This window comes from Pristiophorus japonicus, chromosome 22 (genome assembly GCF_044704955.1).
Source record: "Pristiophorus japonicus isolate sPriJap1 chromosome 22, sPriJap1.hap1, whole genome shotgun sequence".
Classification (NCBI taxonomy): Eukaryota; Metazoa; Chordata; class Chondrichthyes; family Pristiophoridae; genus Pristiophorus; species Pristiophorus japonicus.
This window is the reverse complement of record NC_091998.1, coordinates 45,935,369-45,957,088: the sequence shown is the minus strand read 5'-3', so window position 1 is coordinate 45,957,088 and position 21,720 is coordinate 45,935,369. Positions and strand designations below refer to the sequence as shown.

The 21,720-nt window shown below is 45.4% G+C and overlaps 1 protein-coding gene across 1 annotated transcript in view; it reads left to right on the top strand.

The window, feature by feature from the left end:
• The window catches only part of LOC139234757 (alpha-1A adrenergic receptor-like), a 33,848-nt gene extending 23,979 nt beyond the window's left edge, over positions 1-9,869 (top strand). The window contains exon 2 of the mRNA XM_070865444.1: positions 9,370-9,869. Within this exon, the coding sequence (XP_070721545.1) occupies positions 9,370-9,869 (500 nt within the window). The remainder of the gene's footprint in view (positions 1-9,369) is intronic.
• The last annotated feature ends 11,851 nt before the right edge of the window (positions 9,870-21,720 follow it).

Genomic DNA, 21,720 nt, shown 5'->3' with positions numbered 1-21,720 from the left:
AAAAGGGCCGCTGAATATAAAGGGGCTGCAGGAGGGGTCAAAACTAGAAATCATGGTTTAAAAACTAGGATTAAAACACTCTACCTAAATGCACGCAGCATTCAAAATAAAGTAAAATGAGTTCATGGCACAAATCATTCCAAATGGATATGATTTGGTGGCCATTACAGAAACATGGTTGCAGGGTGGCCAAGACTGACGATTCGGAAAGATAGACAAGAAGGGAAAGGAGGTGGGGTAGCTCTGTTAATAAAGGATGATATCAGGGCAGTTGTGAGAGACGATATTGGCTCTAATGAACAAAATGTTGAATCATTGTGGGTGGAGGTTAGAGATAGTAAGGGGAAAAAGTCACTGGTGGGCGTAGTTTATAGGCCCCCAAATAATAACTTCAGGGTGGGGCGGGCAATAATCAAGGGAATAATGGAGGCATGTGAATAGGAACGGCAGGAGTCATGGGGGATTTTAACCTACATATCGATTGGTCAACTCAAATCGCACGGGGTAGCCTGGAGGAGGAATTCATAGAATGCATACGGGGTTGTTTCTTAGAACAGTATGTTACAGAACCTACAAGGGAGCAAGCTATCTTAGATCTGGTCCTGTGTAATGAGACAGGAAAAATAAATGATCTCCTAGTAAAGGATCCTCTCGGAATGAGTGATCACAGTATGGTTGAATTTGTAATACAGATTGAGGGTGAGGAAGTTGTGTCAGAAACGAGCGTACTATGCTTAAACAAAGGGGACTACAGTGGGATGAGGGCAGAGTTGGCTAAAGTAGACTGGAAACACAGACTAAACGGTAACACAATTGAGGAACAGTGGAGGATTTTTAAGGAGCTCTTTCATGATGCGCAACAAAAATATATTCCAGTGAAAAAGAAGGGTGGTAAGAGAAGGGATAACCAGCCGTGGATAACCAAGGAAATAAAGGAGAGTATCAAATCAAAGACCAATGCGTATAAGGTGGCCAAGGTTAGTGGGAAACTAGAAGATTGGGAAAATTTTAAACAACAGCAAAGAATGACTAAAAAAGCAATAAAGAAAGGAAAGATAGATTACGAAGGTAAACTTGCGCAAAACATAAAAACAGATAGTAAAAGCTTTTACAGATATATAAAAAGGAAAAGAGTGACTAAAGTAAATGTTGGTCCCTTAGAAGATGAGAAGGGGGATTTAATAATGGGAAATGTGGAAATGGCTGAGACCTTAAACAATTATTTTGCTTCGGTCTTCACAGTGGAAGACACAAAAACCATGTCATAAATTGCGGGTCACAGGAATGGGGGAGGGGAGGACCTTGAGACAATCACTATCACTAGGGGGGTAGTGCTGGACAGGTTAATGGGACTCAAGGTAGACAAGTCCCCAGGTCCTGATGAAATGCATCCCAAGGTATTAAAAGAGATGGCGGAAGTTATAGCAGATGCATTCGTTATAATCTATCAAAATTCTCTGGACTCTGGGGAGGTACCAGCGGATTGGAAAGCAGCTAATGTAACGCCTCTGTTTAAAAAAGGGGGCAGGCAAAAGGCAGGTAACTATAGGCCGGTTAGTTTAACATCTGTAGTGGGGAAAATGCTTGAAACTATCATTAAGGAAGAAATAGCGGGACATCTAGTTAGGAATAGTGCAATCAAGCAGACGCAGCATGGATTCATGAAGGGGAAATCATGTTTAACTAATTTGCTGGAATTCTTTGAGGATATAACGAGCATGGTGGATAGAGGTGTACCGATGGATGTGGTGTATTTAGATTTCCAAAAGGCATTCGATAAGGTGCCACACAAAAGGTTACTGCAGAAGATAGAGGTACATGGAGTCAGAGGAAATGTATTAACATGGATAGAGAATTGGCTGACGAACAGAAAGCAGAGAGTCGGGATAAATGGGTCCTTTTCGGGTTGGAAATCGGTGGTTAGTGGTGTGCCACAGGGATCGGTGCTGGGACCACAACTGTTTACAATATACATAGATGACCTGGAAGAGGGGACAGAGTGTAGTGTAACAAAATTTGCAGATGACACAAAGATTAGTGGGAAAGCGGGTTGTGTAAAGGACACAGAGAGGCTGCAAAGAGATTTGGATAGGTTAAGCGAATGGGCTAAGGTTTGGCAGATGGAATACAATGTTGGAAAGTGTGAGGTCATCCACCTTGGGAAAAAAAACAGTAAAAGGGAATATTATTTGAATGGGGAGAAATTACAACATGCTGAGGTGCAGAGGGACCTGGGGGTCCTTGTGCGTGAATCCCAAAAAGTTAGTTTGCAGGTGCAGCAGGTAATCAGGAAGGCGAATGGAATGTTGGCCTTCATTGCGAGAGGGATGGAGTACAAAAGCAGGGAGGTCTTGCTGCAACTGTATAAGGTATTGGTGAGGCTGCACCTGGAGTACTGCGTGCAGTTTTGGTCACCTTACTTAAGGAAGGATATACTAGCTTTGGAGGGGGTACAGAGACGATTCACTCAGCTGATTCTGGAGATGAGGGGGTTACCTTATGATGATAGATTGAGTAGACTGGGTCTTTACTCATTGGAGTTCAGAAGGATGAGGGGTGATCTTATAGAAACATTTAAAATCATGAAAGGGATAGACAAGATAGAGGCAGAGAGGTTGTTTCCACTGGTAGGGGAGACTAGAACTAGGGGGCACAGCCTCAAAATACGGGGGAGCCAATTTAAAACTGAGTTGAGAAGGTATTTCTTCTCCCAGAGGGTTGTGAATCTGTGGAATTCTCTGCCCAAGGAAGCAGTTGAGGCTAGCTCATTGAATGTATTTAAATCACAGATAGATAGATTTTTAACCAATAAGGGAATTAAGGGTTACAGGGAGCGGGCGGGTAAGTGGAGCTGAGTCCACGGCCAGATCAGCAATGATCTTGTTGAATGGCGGAGCAGGCTCGAGGGTCTAGATGGCCTACTCCTGTTCCTAATTCTTATGTTCTTGTGTTCACACCCCACCCCCCACTCCCCACAAACACCCCCGCACAACCACGTACCCATTGAGGTCCACTCTTTCAGATGAGACGTTAAACCGAGGCCCCGTCTGCTCTCTCAGGTGGACGTAAAAGATCCCGCGGCACTATTTCGAAGAAGGGCAGGGGAGTTATCCCCGGTGCCCTGGGCTAATATTTATCCCTCAATCAACTTCACTAAAACAGATTATCTGGTCATTATCACATTGCTGTTTGTGGGAGCTTGCTGTGCGCAAATTGGCTGCCACGCTTCCCACATTACAACAGTGACTACACTCCAAAAAGTACGTCATTGGTTGTAAAGCGATTTGAGACGTCCAGTGGTCATGAAAGGCGCTATATCAATCCAGGTCTTTCTTTTTTTTTAACTCTGCTGCAGAATAATCTATTTGCGGATTGGCGCCAGTAACAAGACACAAATCCTTGCAGCTCTTTCTCTGCACTGCTCCTCACACCAAACACGTGATCCCCCCCCCACACAGCACCAAATGTAGGCAAGGATTTAAATACGTTGTCATTCCCCAATGTGCAGCTCTCGGCTCCTCCTTTTCAAGCATAAGGTCCCAGGTTGAATTGTTGATCAGCGCCTAGTTAATCTCAGTAGGACAGTGGAGGAGTTTGGTAGCCTAGTGGTTATGGTACGTAAGAACATAAGAAATAGGAGCAGGAGTCAGCCATTCGAGCCTGCTGCGCCATTCAATAAGGTCATGGCTGATATTCTAACTCAACTCCATTTTCCCGCCCGATCCCCGTATCCCTTGATTCCCTTCATATCCAAAAATCTATCATAGAAACATAGAAAATAGGTGCAGGAGTAGGCCATTCAGCCCTTCGAGCCTGCACCACCATTCAATATGATCATGGCTGATCATGCAATTTCAGTACCCCACCCCTGCCTTCTCCCCATACCCCCTGATTCCTTTAGCTGTAAGGGCCACATCTAACTCCCTCTTGAATATATCTAACGAACTGGACTCAACAACTTTCTGTGGTCGAGAATTCCACAGGTTCACAAGTCTCTGAGTGAAAAAGTTTCTCCTCATCTCAGTTCTAAATGGCTTACCCCTTATCCTTAGACTGTGACCCCTGGTTCTGGACTTCCCAAACATCGGGAACATTCTTCCTGCATCTAACCTGTCCAATCCCATCAGAATTTTATATGCTTCTATGAGATCCCCTCTCATTCTTCTAAATTCCAGTGAGTATAAGCCTAGTCGATCCAGTCTTTCTTCATATGTCAGTCCTGCCATCCCGGGAATCAGTCTGGTGAACCTTCGTTGCACTCCCTTAATAGCAAGAATGTCCTTCCTCAGATTAGGAGACCAAAACTGCACACAATACTCAAGGTGTGGTCTCACCAAGGCCCTGTACAACTGCAGCAAAACATCCCTACTACCATACTCAAATCCTCTCACTATGAAGGCCAACATGCTATTTGCTTTCTTTACTGCCTACTGTACCTGCCAATGACTGATGTACCATGACACCCAGGTCTCGATGCACCTCCCCTTTTACTGATCTGTCACCATTCAAATAATAATCTGCCTTCCTGTTTTTGTCACCAAAGTGGATAACCACCTCACACATTATACTGCATCTGCCATGCATTTTCCCACTCACTCTGCAGTACATTCAATTTCTTCGTCTAAATCATTAATGTACATTGTAAATAGCTGGGGTCCCAGCACTGAAACTTGTGGTACCCCACTAGTCACTGCCTGCCATTCTGAAACGAGCCCGTTTATTCCTGTCTGCCAACCAGTTTTCTATCCACATCAATACATTAGCCCCCAATCCCATGTGCCTTAATTTTGCACACCAATCTCTTGTGTGGGACCATGTCAAAAGCCTTTTGAAAGTCCAAATACATCACATCCACTGGTTCTCCCTTATCCACTCTACTAGTTAAATCCTCAAAAAATTCTAGAAGATTGTCAAGCATGATTTCCCTTTCATAAATCCATGCTGACTTGGACCGATCCTGTCACTGCTTTCCAAATATGCTGCTATAACATCTTTAATAATTAATTCCAGCATTTTCCCCACTACCGATGTCAGGCTAACTGGTCTATAATTCCCTGTTTTCTCTCTCCTTCCTGTCTTGAATATGCACAAAGACTGAGCCTCCACAGCTCTCTGGGGTAGAGAATTCCAAAGATTCACAACCCTTTGTGTGAAGAAATTTCTCCTCACCTAGTCCTAAATGGCCGACCCCTTATTCTGAGACTGTGACCCCTGGTTCTAGACTCCCCAGCCAGGGGAAACATCCTCCCTGCATCTAACCTGCCAAGCCCCGTAAGAATTTTATACATGACTAGTACGGGAATCACCCATTGGTCATGAGTTCAAATATCACCAAGGCAGATTGTGAAATTGGATTCAATAAATCCGGCACTAGAAACATTACCATGAGGTCTGACAGATTGTTGCCCAAACACAACTTGTTCTTCAAGGTCTGTTCCTGCTCAGTCTGGCCTACATGTGACTCCAGTCACACACTTTTATTTTATATTTGAAATGAGAAGTTTGTCTGTACTATAAATGTTTATTGAACCAGGTTGTGTCAACTGTGGCTCAGTGAGCAGCACACTTGCCCCTGAGTCACAAGATCATGGGTTCAAGTCCCACTCCATGACCTTGAGCACATAAATCTCAGCTGACTCTCCAATGCCGAGCAGAGGGAGTGCTGCACTTTCAGAGTTGATGCCTTTTGGATGAGACGTTAAACCGAGGTCTTGTCCGCTCTCTCAGGTGGACGTAAAAGGTCCCAAGGCACTATTTCAAAGAAGAGCAGGGGAGTTATCTCCGGTGTCCTGGCCAATGTTTATTCCTAAATCAACATAACACAGAAACAGATTATCTGGTCATTATCACATTGCTGTTTGTGAGAGCTTGCTGTGCGCAATTTTGACTGCCGTGTTTCCTACATTACAACAGTGACTACATTCCAAAAAAATACCACTATAAAGCGCAGTCGTGAAAGGTGCTCCATAAATGCACATCTTTTTTTGCTTTTCAGGATTGTAAAATATTTTAGTTGTAGTTTCTGCCAACATTATTTCATCTAGAACCTTCCAAGAGCTTTTGAGGGGCATATTAATTGGGGTCATAGTGCAGTATCACTCAAGTGCGATTGAATGGTCTTCAGTGGGCGAATTTATGTTTAGATCAGTGCTACTTTGTTTTGAAGTCGCCAGGCAACTTTGAAAGGAAAGATGGAAATAGTTGCATTCTTGGGTGAGTAACTATCTCTACCAAAGCTGCCAGCGTTCAGCTTCACTGACGTGGAAAAAGGGACTGAGTGTAACGTAGCCAAGTTTGCTGACGATACAAAGATGGGAGGAAAAGCAGTGTGTGAGGAGGACACAAAAAATATGCAAAATGACAAAGACAGGCTAAGTGAGTGGGCAAAAATTTGGCAGCTGGAGTATAATGTTGGAAAGTGTGAGGTCATGCACTTTGGCAGAAAAAAATCAAAGAGCAGGTTATTATTTAAACGGAGAGAGATTGCAAAGTGCCGCAGTACAGCGGGACCTGGGGGTACTTGTGCATGAAACACAAAAGGTTAGTATGCAGGTACAGCAAGTGATTAGGAAGTCCAATGATATCTTGGCCTTTATTGCAAAGGGGATGGAGTATAAAAGCAGGGAAGTCTTGCTACAGCTATACAAGGTATTGGCGAGGCCACACCTGGAATACTGCGTGCAGTTTTGGTTTCCATATTTATGAAAGGATATACTTGCTTTGGATGCAGTTCAGAGAAGGTTCACTAGGTTGATTCCGGGGATGAGGGGGTTGACTTATGAGGAAAGGTCGAGTAGGTTGGGCCTCTACTCATTGGAATTCAGAAGAATGAGAGGTGATCTTAGGTGAATGATCAGCCATGATCTTATTGACTGGTGGTGCAGGCTCGAAGGGCCAAATGGCCTACTCCTGCACCCATTTTCTATGTTTCTATGAAACGTATAAGATTATGAGGGGGCTTGACAAGGTGGATGCAGGGAGGATGTTTCCACTGATGGGGGAGATTAGAACTAGAGGGTTTACTCTTAGAATAAGGGGCCGCCCATTTAAAACTGAGATGAGGAGGCATTTCTTCTCTCAGAGGGTTGTAAATCTGAGGAATTCGCTGCCTCAGAGAGCTGTGGAAGCTGGGACATTAAATAAATGTAAGACAGAGATAGACAGCTACTTAACCAATAAGGGATTAAGGGGTTATGGGGAGTGGACCTGAGTCCATGATCAGATTAGCCATGATCGTATTAAATGGCGGAGCAGTCTTGAGGGGCCGTATGGCCTACTCCTGTTCCTATTTCTTATGTTCTTATGTTCACAAAAAACATTTCGGGCAAGGCTTAACCTTCGAAGTACTTTTAGTGTTGAATCCATATTGACTTTACATTTCGCGCAGTGCACCTATTTCCACACAAAAATCGCTGGCCCCTCACCCAGCTCATCATTCACGGCGACTAGGCGCATTGCCTGCCCTGTTGGCCTTTGTATAGTGGGCATCTCCTGTCTTCTTTCAATTACCTTCTCAAAAGCAGTCCCACTTCAGTGCTAATGAATATGGAACAGTGCCTTCTCGGTTTTCTGCAACCTTTGACCAGCTTATTCCATCTAGCTACAATTGATTTGAGCTTTAGCTCGCATACCCAGCACTGTGGGCTGTGAGTCATGTTATTTCTTGGAGAAATATTGGCCCTGAAATCCCGGCCTCGCTGGGTCGATACAAAGTGTGCACGGACCCAGCGAGGCCCTGCAAAAGACGGTGTCTGGCGCGCAATGCGCGTGCGCCAAAAACCGGTTTTTCCGATCTGTCAACCTATCTCGCGACAGATCCTCTGCCTCCCCAGGAGAAGGACATCCGCGCGGGAGAGATTGGGCAATTTACCCAGCGAATGTCCTTCAAACTCTTACACCTGGAAAAAGCAGGCGCATAGCTTACTTTTACCAGCATAAGAGTTTTAAAACATATAAAAATAAAATGTAAATGCACATTTTTATAGTAAAAACCCTGTCCACTAAGGTAAGTTTATTTTAAACCCTATTAAAACACATTAAAAAAAATACCTTTTTTCTAAATCATTTAATTAACTTTAATTTCAATTAATTTTAAATATGTGTGTTTTTTTTTAATTTATTATGTTGTGTTTGGGTGTTTTAGGGGGTTATTCTCATTGATAGTAACGGGAACTGGTAAAATCGGAGTTCCCATTACGATCATTACGATCATGGAGAATACTGCACCATGATTGGTTGTCCAGGCCCACGTGACTCCAGCTTCTCTGTCCGTATCCAGAAGATTTAGACGCGCTGCGAAGCCCATGGAGAAAAGGCCTCCGACCGGAATCCACGGAGCCTCCGGAACCACCAGGTATATCCATAGAGAAATTTCGGGTCGGAGGCGTTTGTCTGAAGGATGTCCTCCGACCGGAATTTCAAGGCCATAATCTCGCTGCACTGATTCAAATTCAATGTGATGTCAATACATGTGCGCACCATCTTTCAGATGAGATGTTAAACCGAGGTCCAGTCTGCTCTCTCTTAAGTGGACGTAAAAGATCCCACGGCACTATTTTGAAGAAGAGCAGGGGAGTTATCCCCGGTGTCCTGGCCAATATTTATCCCTCAATCAACATCAAAACCAGATTATCTGGTCATTATCACATTGCTGTTTGTGGGAGTTTGCTTTGCGCAATTTTGCTGTCATGTTTCCCACATTCCAACAGTACTTCATTGGCTGTAAAGCGCTTTGAGATGTCTGGTGATCGTGAAAGGCGCTATATAACAACAACTTGCATTTAGATAGCGTCTTTAAATAATCCCAAGGCACTTAACAGGAGTATTAACAGGAGTGATAAAATTTGAAACCGAGCTGCACAAGTAGAAATTAGCGCAGGTGACCAAAAGCTAGGTCAAAGAGGTAGGTTTTAAGGAGCATCTTGAAGGAAGAAAGAGAGGTAGAGGTTTAGGAAGGGAGTTCCAGAGCTTGGGGCCTAGGCAGCAGAAGGCATGGCCACCAATAGTTGAGCGATTATAATCAGGGATGCTCAGGAGGGCAGAAGTAGAGGAGCGCAGACATCTCTGGGGGGGTTGTGGGGCTGGAGGACATTCCAGAGATAAGGAGGGGTGAGGGGAGAGATTTGAGAATTTTGAAATCGAGGTGTTGCTTAACCGCGAGCCAATGTAGGTCAGCGAGCACAGGGGATGATGGGTGAGCGGGACTGGTGCGAGTTTTGGATCACCTCTAATTTACGTAGAGTAGAATGTGGGAGGCTAGCCAGGCGTGTGTTGGAATAGTCAAGTCTGAAGGTAACAAAGGCATGGATGACGCAGGTTATAAATGCAAGTCTTTCTTTAAGTAACGATATTTGTTCTGTGCTCACACAGGTTCCTTCTTTCCTGCCTACAAGCCCCCCGACACCATCTTCAAAATAGCGTTTTGGCTCGGCTATTTCAACAGCTGCATAAACCCGATCATATACCCGTCGTCCAATCAGGAATTCAGAAAGGCTTTCCAAAACATCCTGAGGGGCAAGTGCCGACACAGGAAGCAGGTGTCCATCCAACACCCGCTGAGCTACAGCACGGGCAGCAGCCACAGCGCCGAGGGCCAGAAGGATGTGGTGCGTATTCCCGTCGGCTCCAGGGACGCGTTCTTCAAGATGTCCAAGTCGGACGGCGTGTGCGAGTGGAAGCTGTTCTCCGCCCTGCCGGATCACGGGACGAGGAACGAGGGCACCGCGAGCTGCAGGCCCCTCAGCGGGAGGGACCGGTGGATTTGGCGCTGCTGTCGTGCCGACGCCCACGTGGCGGACTGCGAACCCTACGGCGCTCCGAGCCTGAAGCTGCACACGTACGCGGCCGGTGGCTATGGCGACCCCGTGTGAGCGAGCGAGCGATCCCAGCGCCTGACCAGGAGCTGGCCGATGGGACAACTCCTCGCCCCGCCCAATCTCACAGTTTATCCACACCCACGGAAACCTGCAACTTCCTTCCTCAACAACAACAACTTGTATTTGTATAGCGCCTTTAACGCGGCGAAACATCCCAAGGCGCCTCACAGGAGTGTTACAAGATGAAACAATTTGACACCGAGCCACAGAAGTAGAAATTAGCGCAGGTGACCAAAAGCTTGGTATGTTTTAAGGAGCGTCTTGCAGACAGAGAGAGAAGCAGAGGGGCTGAGAGGTTTAGGGAGGGAGTTCCAGAGCTTGGGGTCTCGGCAACAAAAGGCACAGCCACCAGAGATTGAGTGATTATAATCAGGGATGCTCAGGAGGGCAGAATTAGAGGAGCGCAGACATCTCAGGGGGTTGTGGGGCTGGAGCAGATTACAGAGATAGGGAGGGGCGAGCCCATGGAGGGATTTGTAAACTAGTACGAAAATTTTGAAATCATCCTTCATCATCACCTTACTCACCTGTTGCACTGGCGATACTGGCTGTCTATGAGCAGGCCAGGTAAGTTTTGGAATGATGTATATGGTATCACTGGAATGGACCACTGAGATGCATGCTGTCCATTCCTGGCAAGGAGGAAAGGGACAGACTTGGTAACGCGAATCCGAGACACTTCATCGTCCCTTGACAATCTCGGGATGGTTCTTCATGTCTACACAGCCTGACCTGAAACGTGAAGTAGTTGTACTGTATTTAAATGATGTTAGTTGGACTTTCCAATAGCCTCTTGTAAAATTTAGTGCCAAGCTATGTTTCTAAGGTGGATTGAATGCACTTGGAGTGAAATCAAGTGGAGCAAGCTCTGCAATCTGAGAAGATCCAGGAAGACTGTTGTCACTTTTCAGTGCTTCACACGTACAAAGTAAGATTATGGCCCAGAAATCCCGGCCTCCCCGAGTCCGTACGGATCCGGGAAGGCATCGCAAAGGTTGGTTTTCAGCGCACAATGCGCATGCACTGAAAACTGGCTCGACAGATCCTCCGTATCTCGGGAGCGAGGACATTTGCACGGGCATGATTGCGGAATTTACCCATAGCTTGCCCAGCAGATGACTTCAAAACTCTTGCGCCTGATAAAAGCAGGTGCATAGCCTACTGTTACAGGCAGTAAGAGTCTTAAAACACACTTAAAACATAAAAAATAAAATTTTAAAAACACATTTTATTTTTAAAAACCCTGTCCACTACGTTAAATTTATTTTAAAGCATACTTAAAAAAACTTTTTAAAACCTCAGAAAAAATGTTTCCCTCTAAGATATTTATTAACTTTAATTTCAATTAATTTTAATTATGTGAGGTGTGTCTTTTTATTTTTTATTTGGTGTTATTGTGTTTGTTTGTTTTTTCTCCATTATTAGCAATGAGAACTGGTCGATACGGAGTTCCCATTGCTATTAATTGAGAATACGGTACCTGATTGGTTGAGCAGTCACATGTGACTGCACCTTCTGCGTGGGAACCTGGAGGACGGGAGCGAGCTTCGCAGCACGGGGAGAGAAGGCCTCCCCAACGGAATCCCACACTCCTCCGGGACCACCAGGGTACTTTCGGAAAAATTCTCCAGTCGGAGGCATTCGTCCGAAAGAAGCCTCCAACCGGAATTTCAGGGCCATTGTGATCAGTATTCAGCCCAAGCTAACGGGAAACTTTTCTCTCGCGCGACGGTGAGATGGTTTGAATTCAAATGAAAGAGCTGGAAAGTCACTACCCTTGCATTACAAGGCAACATTCACATCGGAATGGCAGTTCTATTACCCATGGTCCTTTGTGACAATGAAACTGCTCTATAACTTCAGCTTTGTCAACAGGAAGTGACGTGCCAAAGAATTGACAGCATTTTAGGGGTTTATTTGGAGATAAATCGTTCTCTCTTTTTCCAAACCCCCCATTATTTTTTGCAAAATTACGAATATATTTATTTTAAAAGAAAAGAAAGACTTGAATTTATATAGCGCCTGTCACTACCACCGGACGTCCCAAAGCGCTTTGCAGCCAATGAAGTGCTTTTTAAAGTGTAGTCACTGTTGTAATGTGGGAAACACGGCAGCCTACTTGTGCACAGCAAGCTCCCACAAACAGCAATGTGATAATGACCAGATAAACTGCTTTTTTGTTATGTTGATTGAGGGATAAATATTGGCCCAGGACACCGGGGAGAACTCCCCAGCTCTTTTTCAAAATAGTGCTATGGGATCTTTTACGTCCACCTGAGAGAGCAGACGGGTCCTCGGTTTAACGTCTCATCCGAAAGACGGCAACTCCGACAGTGCAGCACTCCCTCGGCATTGCACTGGAGCGTCAGCTGAGAACTTTGTGCACACGTCATTTGTTGGTCACCACGGCATCATATTGTGCACAATTTGACTGCTCCATCTGCCTGCACAACACCAATGATTGCACTTTAGTCTCACTGAAATTCTCGAGCTCCTCCTACTCTAGAGTCAGCCGGAGATCAGTGGGCAACACCCTTGCCTCTGAGTCAGAAGGTTATGGGTTTGATTCCCACTCCAGGGAAGGAGCACAAAAATCTAGGCTGACACTCCAGTGCGGTGCTGAGGGAGTGCTGCACTGTCGGAGGTACCGTCTATCGGATGAGACGTTAAACCGAGGTCCCGTCTGCTCTCTCAGGTGGATATAAAAGATCCCATGGCTCTATTTCGAAGAGGAACACGGGAGTTATCCCCGGTGTTCTGGCCGATATTTATCCCTCAATCAACATAACAAAAACAGATTATCTGCTCATTATCACATTGCTGTTTGTGGGAGCTTGCTGTGCGCAATTGGTTGCCGCGTCTCCTACAGTACAACAGCGGCCACACTCCAAAAGTACTTCATTGGCTGTAAAGCATTTTGAGACGTCCGGTGGTTGTGATAGATGCTATAGAAATGCAAGTCTTTGTTTCCTACAAAGACTGCTTAAGATTTGTTATTTGTATCAAATTCAAGTATTAAATTCTAATATACCGGCACCATTAAACTCTTTCTTATTCTGAGTAATCTGCAGTGCAAACTATCCCGAGTGCAACCAGCAAGGTGCTCAGCACCAGTACTTCTAAGATACACTCCAAGTTCCACAAAATTGACTTCCAGCTGAATCCACCATCCCTCCCACTGTAGCCCACCTCAGATTTATATAAAATCAAACTCAGACAAGCAGTGGAGAAATAATTGACTGGTTGTTAGTGGGGTTGCTACAATTAGGTTCAGCGCCCCAGGGCTAGTGAGAAGGAAAGGAAAAATAGCTCAAGCAGGGTTTCGCTCTGGACTGCTATGCTTGATCCCAGTTCGAAACTGGGAGTGTATGTGTAGCAGGTGAGCAAAATGTCAGCCTATAGTGCTGATGTACTCCGTGGTCAGAATAAAAAATGAAAGACTTGCAATTATTTAATGCCTTTGACGACCACCGGACGTCTCACAGCACTTTGCCGCCGATGAAGTACTTTTCGAACATAGTCACTCTTGCAATGTGGGAAACGCGGCAGCCAATTTGCGCACAGCAAGCTCCCACAAACAACAATGTGATAATGACCAGATAATCTGTTTTAGTCATAGAAACATAGAAAATAGGTGCAGAAGTAGGCCATTCGGCCCTTCGAGCCTGCACCACCATTCAATATGATCATGGCTGATCATGCAACTTCAGTACCCCATTCCTGCTTTCTCTCCTTACCCCTTGATCCCTTTAGCCGTAACGGCCACATCTAACTCCCTTTTGAATATATCTAATGAACTGGCCTCAACAACTTTCTGTGGTAGAGAATTCCACAGGTTCAGAATTCTCTGAGTGAAGAAGTTTCTCCTCATCTCGGTCCTAAATGGCTTACCCCTTATCCTTAGACTGTTACCCTGGTTCTGGACTTCCCCAACATCGGGAACATTCTTCCTGCATCTAACCTGTCCAATCCCGTCAGAATTTTATATGTTTCTATGAGATCCCCTCTCATTCTTCTAAATTCCAGTGAATATAAGCCTAGTCGATCCAGTCTTTCTTCATATGTCAGTCCTGCCATCCCAGGAATCAGTCTGGTGAACCTTCGCTGCACTCCCTCAATAGCAAGAATGTCCTTCCTCAGATTAGGAGACCAAAACTGTACATAATATTCAAGGTGTGGCCTCACCAAGGCCCTGTACAGCTGCAGTAAGACCTCCCTGCTCCTATACTCAAATCCTCTCGCTATGAAGGCCAACATACCATTTGCCTTCTTCACCACCTGCTGTAGCTGCATGCCAACTTTCAATGACTGATGTACCATGACACCCAGGTCTTGTTGCAGCTCCCCTTTTCCTAATCTGTCACCATTCAGAAAATATTTTGCCTTCCTGATTTTGCCACCAAAGTGGATAACCTCACATTTAGCTACATTATACTGCATCTGCCATGCATTTGCCCACTCACCTAACCTGTCCAAGTCACCCTGCAGCCTCTTAGCATCCTCCTCACACTTCACACTGCCACCCAGCTTAGTGTCGTCTGCAAACTTGGAGATATTACATTAAATTCCTTTGTCTAAATCATTAATGTATATTGTAAATAGCTGGGGTCCCAACACTGAACCTTGCGGTACCCCGCTAGTCACTGCCTGCCATTCTGAAAAGGACCCGTTTATTCCTACTCTTTGCTTCTTGTCTGCCAACCAGTTCACTATCCACGTCAATACATTACCCCCAATACCATGTGCTTTAATTTTGAACACTAATCTCTTGTGTGGGACCTTGTCAAAAGCCTTTTGAAAGTCCAAATACACCACATCCACTGGTTCTCCCTTGTCCACTCTACTAGTTACATCCTCAAAAAATTCTAGAAGATTTGTCAAGCATGATTTCCCTTTCATAATCCATGCTGACTTGGACCGATCCTGTCACTGCTTTCCAAATGCGCTGCTATTACATCTTTAATAATTGATTCCAACATTTTCCCCACTACCAATGTCAGGCTAACCGGACTATAATTCCCTATTTTCTCTCTCCCTTCTTTTTTAAAAAGTGGGGTTACATTAGCACCCTCCAATCCATAGGAACTTATCCAGAGTCTATAGAATGTTGGAAAATGACCACCAATGCATCCATGTTGATTGAGGGATAAATTTTGGCCAGGACACCAGGGATAACTCACCTGCTCTCTTCGAAATAGTGCCATGGGATCTTTTATGTCCACCTGGGAGAGAAGACGGGGCCTCGGTTTAACATCTCATCCGAAAGACGGCCCCTGAACAAGCCCATGCAACTGTACCTCAGAAAGAGTCAGTGCCCATTACCCCATCCACCACCATCAACATTCACTCCCTCCACCACCGGCGCACCGTGGCTGCAGTGTGTACCATCGACAAGATGCACTGCAGCAACTCGCCAAGGCTTCTTTGGCAGCACCTCCCAAACCCGCGACCTCTACCACCTAGAAGGACAAGGGCAGCAGGCGCATGGGAGCACCACCATCTCCATGTTCTCCTCCAAGTCACACACCATCCTGACTTAGAACATAATAAGAATTAGGAACAGGAGTAGGCCATCTAGCCCCTCGTGCCTGATCAAAAAGATCATGGCTGATCTGGCCGTGGACTCAGCTCCACTTACCCGCCCGCTCCCCATAACCCTTAATTCCCTTATTGGTTAAAAATCTATCTATCTGTGATTTGAATACATTCAATGGGCTAGCCTCAACTGCTTCCTTGGGCAGAGAATTCCACAGATTCACAACCCTCTGGGAGAAGAAATTCCTTCTCAACTCGGTTTTAAATTGGCTCCCCCGTATTTTGAGGCTGTGCCCCCTAGTTCTGGTCTCCCCGACCAGTGGAAACAACCTCTCTGCCTCTATCTTGTCTATCCCTTTCATTATTTTAAATGTTTCTATAAGATCACCCCTCATCCTTCTGAACTCCAACGAGTAAAGACCCAATCTACTCAATCTATCATCATAAGATAACCCCCTCAACTCCGGAATCAGCCTAGTGAATCATCTCTGTACCCCCTCCAAGGCTAGTATATCCTTCCTTAAGTAAGGTGACCAAAACTGCACGCAGTACTCCAGGTGCAGCCTCACCAATACCCTGTACAGTTGCAGCAGGACCTCCCTGCTTTTGTACTCCATCCCTCTCGCAATGAAGGCCAACATTCCATTCGCCTTCCTGATTACCTGCTGCACCTGCAAACTAACTTTTTGGGATTGGAAATATATCGGCCGTTCCTTCATCGTCGCTGGGTCAAAATCCTGGAACTCCCTCCCTTAACAGCACTGTGGGGACACATTCACCACACGGACTGCAGCGGTTCAAGAAGGCGGCTCACCAACAACATCTCAAGGGCAATTAGGGATGGGCAATAAATGCCGGCCTTGCCAACGACGCCCACATCCCATGAGTGGATAAGAAAAAAAGAGAGGGTGATAAAGATTGGAGGGAAATTAAATAACTACTGTGGGGTTGATATTAAAAATATGTACACTTATCCAAAAAAGGCAATTCCTGCTCAAAATACAATGCCAACTCACTATCAAGATTCCAGTTACATTTTGATAAATTTGACGTGTTACGTAATATCTGTTGCATCATTTTTAAAGAGAAATGACAGTGGGATTTGACAACTCAAAGCGGAGATAATGTCAGTGAAGGCTGTGCAGTGCAAGGTCCTTCCACTATCTTCTCAAGGACACACAATGTCTACCCCAGTGTTGATTGTAATTCAGAGTGTGTTGGATGTTTTCCAAGAAACTATTTTCCATTAAATGACAGAGAAGAAATCATGGTGCCATTTTTCTTGTTTAGATTGATAAAAAAAAGGGTTCGTGCACGAATAGCACAAAAGGTATTTATAAGCTTAGCGATAGTTAGTCTTCTTGAAGTCACGATCCACTGTGATTACACAGTTAGTTGGGCTTTGTGATGCTCTCATTTAGCCTGTCAAAATAACATGCATGATTAAGCGAAGGGCATTCAAGTTTAAAACATATTCAGCATCAACTGAGACTGTACCTCAGAAAGAGTTAGTGCCCATTACCCCATCCACCACCTTCAACATTCACTCCCTCCACCACCGGCGCACCGTGGCTGCAGTGTGTACCATCTACAAGATGCATTGCAGCAACTCACCAAGGCTTCTGCAACAGCACCTCCCGAACCCGCGACCTCTACCGCCTAGAAGGACAAGGGCAGCAGGCGCATGGGAACACCACCACCTCCACGTTCTCCTCCAAGTCACACACCATCCTGACTCAAGAATGGAGTTATTCCAACTTCTATTTGAAGCCAACAAAACGTTGCCCAATTAAACTATATTGTAGACCAATATTCCTTTTGCAGCAGGTTACAAAACCACCCTACTCCTTTAACAATTTGTTTTCTGAAGATCTACTGATCCGATAAATCAAAATAAAGATGACATGTGAGGCCAACTTTAAGCAATACTCAGGCTAAGCCGCTGGATCCAAGCTACACCCACACATACAGCTGAGACCTTATTCACAAACTTATCACATGTAAATTGGCACTCCAATTCACATAAGAAATAGGAGCAGGAGTAGGCAAAATGGCCCCTCGAGCCTGCTCCGCCCTTCAATGAGATCATAGTTGATCTTCCACCTCAACTCCACCTTCCCACACTATCCCCACATCCCTTGATTCCCTTAATATCCAAAAATCTATCGATCCCAGTCTTGAATAAACTCAACGACTGAGCCTCCACAGCTCTCTGGGGCGGAGAATTCCAAAGATTCACCACCCTCTGAGTGAAGAAATTCCTCCTCATCTCAGTCCTAAATGGCCGACCCCTTATTCTGAGACTGTGACCCCTGGTTCTAGACTCCCCAGCCAGGGGAAACATCCTCCCTGCATCTACCCTGTCAAGCCCGCTCAAGAGTCTTGTATGTTTCAATGATATGGTGACAAATAGCATGTCCAAAGCTCAGCTCAAACACCGAGATGTCTGCATAGAGCTTACACAAACCCTCAGCACATCCGTTGCAAAGGTTGGCTTCTTAGACTAAGCACGCCTGCTCTGTCAAAGAGCCAGCACAAGCACGATGGGCCAAATGGCCTCCTTCTGTGCCATAAGTTTCTATGATTCTACGAACACCAGGAATGCTATATACAAACAGAAGTGGTTCAGATCATATGCCGTTAACTCCATTCGCTACTCAATTGACACACATAATACACTCTTAACCAGTTACAGAAAAAAAGAAAGACTTGCATTTATATAGCACCTTTCCCAACCTCAGTACATCACAAAGCGCTTTACAGCCAATGAAGTACTTTTGAAGCGCAGTCACTGTTGTAATGTGGGAAACGCAGCAGCCAATTTGCGCACAGCAAGCTCCCACAAACTCCAATGTGATAATGACCAGATAATCTGTTTTAGTGAAGTTGATTGAGGGATAAATATTGGCCCCAGGACACTGGGGAGAACTCCCCTGCTCTTCTTTGAAATAGTGCCTTGGGATCTTTTATGCCCACTTGAGAGGACAGACGGGGCCTCGGTTTAACGTCTCATCCAACAGCACCTCTGACAGTGCAGCACTCCCTCAGCACTGCACTGGAGTGTCAGCCTAGATTTTGTGCTCAAGTCCCTGGAGTGGGACTTGAACCCACAACCTTTTGACTCAGAGGCAACAGGGCTACCCACTTTTAGTTCAAATTATTTATTCAACATTAAAAACAGTTACAACATCGTGATCATTCCATTGTACCATACAATACCTTTCTGCCACTCTCCAACACATATTAACATCAAAACCTGAAGTTTAATTTGTCTCCCGTAACACATATTAATCTATTGTATTTTAAAAATTGATCATAACCAAACCTTCTGAACTCTTTCCAGGATATCCTCATGCCAACAGGTCCGTGTCTTTAAAACACTGCAACAACTGCTGCAATTTTTTCTCCCCCCTCAATCCGTTCACATTAATCGAGACCAATGTAATCATGGCTCCTCATAAAGGAAGTGTGCCTGATAATCCCCCCAATCATTTAATCTCCGGCTCTTCCCTCCTCTCATTTCCCAACTCTTTGGGCAGCTGTTGCTTTCTCCTGCAGCCCCCGGCTCTTTTCCCCCACTTATTTGAACCTTCCCTGCTGTTTCAGCCTCTTCCTTACATTAGGTTTAGGCCGATGAGCTGCCCCCTCTCCCTCCTTCTGCACCTCACTAACCTTTCCCCTTCCACATGATGCCCTCCCCCAACCCCCAATTCTATGTTTCCACCCCCCACTGACACCTCACTCTTCTGTAATCTCTTGTCCCCGCTCTCCATCAGGTACAGAATCTCCCTTAGAGAGTCCTCCTGCTAACATGGTTTCTCCAACAGTGCCACTCCCTTCGGCCTCACCTCCACCGCTGACCCTTGCTCCCCGTTTCTTCTCTCTCTGGGACAATGGCGCGTCTTCACCTATCTTGCTCCCTTTTGGCTTCTATGTCTCCCCGCTCCCATCCTGCCTCCCCTATAAGGCCCCTGCCTCTTGCACACTCTCCTTGTCTTGTCCCCTCCTGCTTCCCAAGATGCCCGACTCCCTGTCTTTCTATGGTGTACGTACACTTACCCCGCGCTCTGCTCCCGCCTCCCCTCCCCCCCACGGACTGGCAGGTTTAAGAATGAGACTGCCCCCTCTTCAGAATACACCCAAGAACTTATCACCAACCTTCGAACTCAGTAAAAGTCTATCCACCTCCTCTCGGCCACTGACCGTCACATCGAACCCAACATTCAGCTTTGGTCGGCAGGCAAAGCAATTTCCTTCACTGCAGTCCTCATAAAGTGCCTGGATACTAGCCCAAGCTTGTATCTCTTTATCCTGGTCGTGAACCACTGCCGTGTTTTCTTTTCCAAACCTCCTGGGGTCCCGGCCCAAATCTTTGTGCCTTTTATTCTCCCTTCCCCCAACATTTCCTCCCCTGATTACATTCACCCTGGGAACACTGTTTTCTGAGAGGGCCCCACACCCCAGGCCCTAAAGCCTGAAAAAAAAAACAACCCAAAAACCCACCACCAACATTTTACAAACTCACTCCAACTCCCAGCAGTAATCAAACACTCAGCAGGACCTGCTCACTCCGAGCCCCTCCCACTGGAGGGTGCTACCCAGGGAGCCACAGCTGACACTAGAGTTGAGCCTCGAGGTGAAGTGATCAAAGGAAAGAGAAGAGGAAGGAGGGTGTGCTGGGAGGAGGTGAGGCTCAGTGATGGAACACACTCAGGGACACCTCTCCCATTCAAGATCTCAAACAATTTTTTATTAAATTTACAATTTGTTTATAAAACTATACTTGGGGGTGTAATCTACAGACAAGATTCAAGAGTAGTACTAGCTATTGGATCTTGAGTATTCCTTTGAAGGCTATCGGAATTGGCATAAACTTTTGAAGGAGATGTAATCGTATCTTTGGCTCTTACAACTGGTCTTGTCCAAGATTTTTCTCAAGAATTCTGCTCTGGTCCACAGTCAGGTCACTGGGAAGGTTCATATCCCCATCTCTGTTACAGCTTTAAAACTCTTATGAACGACTCCACGAGGTCTATTATTGTACTTGAGCTGTTGTGACCTTAGTCCCATTTATTGTAACTTCAGAGTGAGGCACAAGCATGGTGAGGCAGCCTTTTATACTGGGCCCTGCACACCTGTGCAGGTGACCCTCAGGTCTCCCACCGCAGTGCCCTCTGGTGGCACACCTTATGTGACTATACAGTTAGTATGCATGGTCTACATACATGACAATCACCTTTCAGAGTCCCGAATGGAAAAGCATCCAGGCTACTAGGGACATTTGACAAAAGAAATATTCACACCAGTAGCTTTCAATCTTAAAATACAAAGCAAGATTTCAAATACGTGTATAAAACGTTGGAGATGCACAGCAGGTCTGTCAGGATCTGTAAAGAAAAAAGATCGGTTAGCACTTAGGTTCGTGAGCTTTCTCAGGCCTTAAACATTAACCAATTGTTTCTATCTACAGATGCTGACAAACCTGCTATATATTTGCAGTACTTTCTGCTTTTATTTCAGTCTCCAGCATTTGCAATTTTTTTCCCTGTTATAAGAAATAGGAGCAGGAGTAGGCCATTCGGCCCCTCGAGCCTGCTCCGCCATTCAGTGAGATCATGGCGGATCTTCTATCTCAACTCCACTTTCCCGCATTATCAAGAATCTATCAACCTCTGTTTTGAATATACTCAAAGACTGAGCCTCCACAGCCCTCTGGTGTAGAGAATTCCAAAGATTCACCACCCTCTGAGTGAAGAAATCTCTCCTCATCTCAGTCCTAAATGGCCGACCCCTTATTCTAAGACTGTGACCTCTGGTTCTAGACTGTCCAGCCCGGGGGAAATATCCTCCCTGCATCTACCCTGTTAAGCCCTCTCAGAATCTTGTGCTTCAATGAGATTATCTCTCATTCTGATCAGATTAAATCTGATGCAGCACATCCTCCCGGCATCTATCCTGTCAAGCCCTTTAAGAATTGTATGCGTTTCACCTCTCATTCTTCTAAACTCGAATGTATACAAATCTAGTCTACTCAATATCTCCTCAAGGGACAATCCCCCCATCCCAGGAACATGCATAAAATTTCCATTTGCCAACCAAGCGAGATGCACGCAACAGAAAACTGAGTTTCAATAAGAAACGGCAACGAAAAGGTTTGGCGCCACACCACTTTTCAGTCTTAAAATACAAATGTGGATAACAGTGATTAAAATTGCATAAATATTTAAAGGACAGAAGATTAAAGCATTGAAGATAAAGGGCTGCAGGGAGCGACCAGGGCTATGGGATTAATTTTTGGATTGCTCTAGCA